Below are 2,707 nucleotides of genomic sequence, written 5' to 3'. Positions count from 1 at the left end.
CGTATTTATAGGTCACAATGTGATATATTATCAAATTAATTGATTACAGATTATTTCATGGTCACAATAAAAAAATTTGATAGGTCACGGTTTATTTATTTGTTAACAAATAAAAAAAAACACAAGTCACAACTTATTTGTCGGTCATAGATTTTTAAATTAGTTGATCAAGAATTATTTTTCAATCACAAATTATTGAGTTTTTAGGTCACTAATCAACCACCACCAACACTACAACCATCACCACCACGGTCAATTGCAAAGACCACCACCAACACAGTCTAATAGTTGGTCACACACCACCCTCCAACAAAAAAACTCTAAACACCACAACCACCACCAACAAACCACTATGCATCACAACTCTATTAGCAAAAACACCAACAAGACCATCTAGTGGACTACCACTCCAGAAGCAGAAGCATCGCCACCGCCGCCGCCAAATCCAACATCATAACCTCCTTCACCAAACCACAACCACCAACGATACTACACCACAACATCACGCAACCGCACCTCCAACCACGATTGCCAGATCTGAAGTCGGACTAGATATTTCAGAGCTTTGAAGTTTACATCGCCGCCTATGAGCGCTGTCGCGTTTTGAGATGGAGAAGTGAGCTCTGTTTGTGAAGGGCCTATTTGTACGAGTTCGCTATAAATTACAGAGGCAATGAAGGCAGACTAAAAAGAGGGGGTTTGAGGTTGTTGCCAATGGGGTGCAAAATTGGGAAAATTATGAACTAAATTGTGGGGGTTATGAGTGGGACTGGTTGTATTGATTGTAGGCAACGACCATTGATGTGGCAGTTATGGTGCCGAGGACTTGTATATGCCGTTGGTTGTTGGGTGTTACAGGTTGTAGGTGTTGCCAATTGGATCGAATGATCAATGAGGGTGGTTTTCGTGATCGGAGAGTGTAGAGAAAGAAGAGTGGGACGGGGATGGAGAAATAATTCGGTTTTGTAGTGGGGTGAGTGGGTAAATTTTATAATATTATTAATAATTTAATCAATACTTGACTTTTGCTTAAATGAATCTTACACCTGATTTTTAAATTAGAAAACTTAATAAACGTAATTTCCTCTTCAAAAATAAGGACTCGAGATTGGGTTTCAGATCTACTCTGCAGCCCATCTTTTCTCGGCCCATACTGTACTGAATCCCCTACCCGCTCCGACTTTACCATCATCCCTCAAAAACCCTAATTCGTCTTCGCTCTCTCCCAAATTGTACCTAACATTTTCTTTGCAGACTACTGAAGCCACAAAACCGTTGAAAACCCTTAAATCTTTCTATCAGGTTTAGCAGGTAAATCACCAAAAAACTGAAAAACCGTAGCTTCGCACCCATACATATGTGTTAATAAGCTGAGCTAGAAATTCCCAATATTGAATTTTTATGTATTGATTTGTTGTGTTTGTGTGCGTATGTAGTGAAAGCAGCAGAAAAATGGGAGAGATGAAGGAGAACGACGCATACGAGGAGGAGCTTCTCGACTACGAGGAAGAAGATGAAAAAGCTCCCGACTCCGTGACCAAAGTGAATGGAGAATCAGCCAAGAAGTGAGCTTCTCATAAATCTCAGAATCTTCATCCATATATACATATGTTTAAGTGTGTATATATACGTCCATGTTCGTTTCCTATTGCATTTTTTCTATACCTGAATTGGTATATTCGTGAATTCTCACTTTTCTGTGTATAGTCTACGTGTTTGCAAGTTTTTAATCTAAATCGTTCTTTATATTAGCTTTAGTTGTTTGCCTGCCTTTGATAATTTATTTTTTGTGCAAATATTAGCGAGCAAATTTATGATTTAGGCTCGTTTTATAAGATTTTATTTATCTCTGTTGTACGTGTGCTTCCCCAGTGCTTTCGCTCATAAATTATAGCTGTATACATTAAGGATTGCATTAGAAAGTTGAAGATTAAATATTGTTTAATTGTTCAATACTCTAGAAGGATTTTCTTTTCTTAACTTCATTTAATCATTTCTGGAAAATTATATGACCAATTTTCCCGAAAAAATAGTAAGTTTAGAGAGGTTATTGTGAAGGTCTCGTTAGGCTGCAGAGTGGTAACAAGTTTGCAGTGAAGCCAAGGGGTTGAACTTATTTTTTGTTATTATTGAGTTGTATCTGGTTCTGTTGGATTAGGTATAGGTTTTAGTTATATGAGATTAACACTGCTGATTGTTTTAACAATTCATTTGTTCAGTATTGCACAGGCTCAACAAGTCATTCTCTTTTCATGAAATCTGATTACTTGACGCATTCCTTCCTGTTTACCATTGCAGGGGTTACGTGGGAATTCACAGTTCCGGATTCAGAGACTTCCTCTTGAAACCAGAGCTTCTAAGGGCTATTGTCGATTCCGGATTTGAGCATCCTTCAGAAGGCAAGATTTGTCATCTGGTTATTCAGTTTAGTTAGCTTGGTTAATTCCCTAATAATTTATTATATGGTTTTTGTTGGAAATGATATTTAAAATCCGATCCTTAAACTAAGTGGTACTGTAAGAAAGGGGAGAATGAATGATATACATTATATTTATTTCCAATTCTTGTTTCGTCTTACATCAAACCATGATAAATCATGTTGCTTGTTGTGCATATCTTATTTTCCTTTGGTGAGGACATCAACTTTCAAGCATCTGTTATGTATGCATAATATGCTGTATATGGTATTAGTTTTTTTTAATAGTTT

General features: G+C 37.1%; 1 protein-coding gene across 1 annotated transcript; it reads left to right on the top strand.

The window, feature by feature from the left end:
- The first annotated feature begins 1,137 nt into the window (after window positions 1–1,137).
- LOC111388150 (DEAD-box ATP-dependent RNA helicase 56-like) lies at window positions 1,138–2,449 on the top strand. Its single transcript, XM_023012828.1, has 3 exons — window positions 1,138–1,311; window positions 1,437–1,565; window positions 2,299–2,449. The coding sequence occupies exons 2-3, from the start codon at window positions 1,453–1,455 to the stop codon at window positions 2,432–2,434; spliced, it is 249 nt and encodes an 82-aa protein (XP_022868596.1). The 5' UTR covers window positions 1,138–1,311; window positions 1,437–1,452; the 3' UTR covers window positions 2,435–2,449.
- Window positions 2,450–2,707: the final 258 nt, after the last annotated feature.

Source organism: Olea europaea, unplaced genomic scaffold (assembly GCF_002742605.1).
Source record: "Olea europaea var. sylvestris unplaced genomic scaffold, O_europaea_v1 scaffold4596, whole genome shotgun sequence".
Classification (NCBI taxonomy): Eukaryota; Viridiplantae; Streptophyta; class Magnoliopsida; order Lamiales; family Oleaceae; genus Olea; species Olea europaea.
This window is presented reverse-complemented; position numbering and strand designations above follow the sequence as displayed.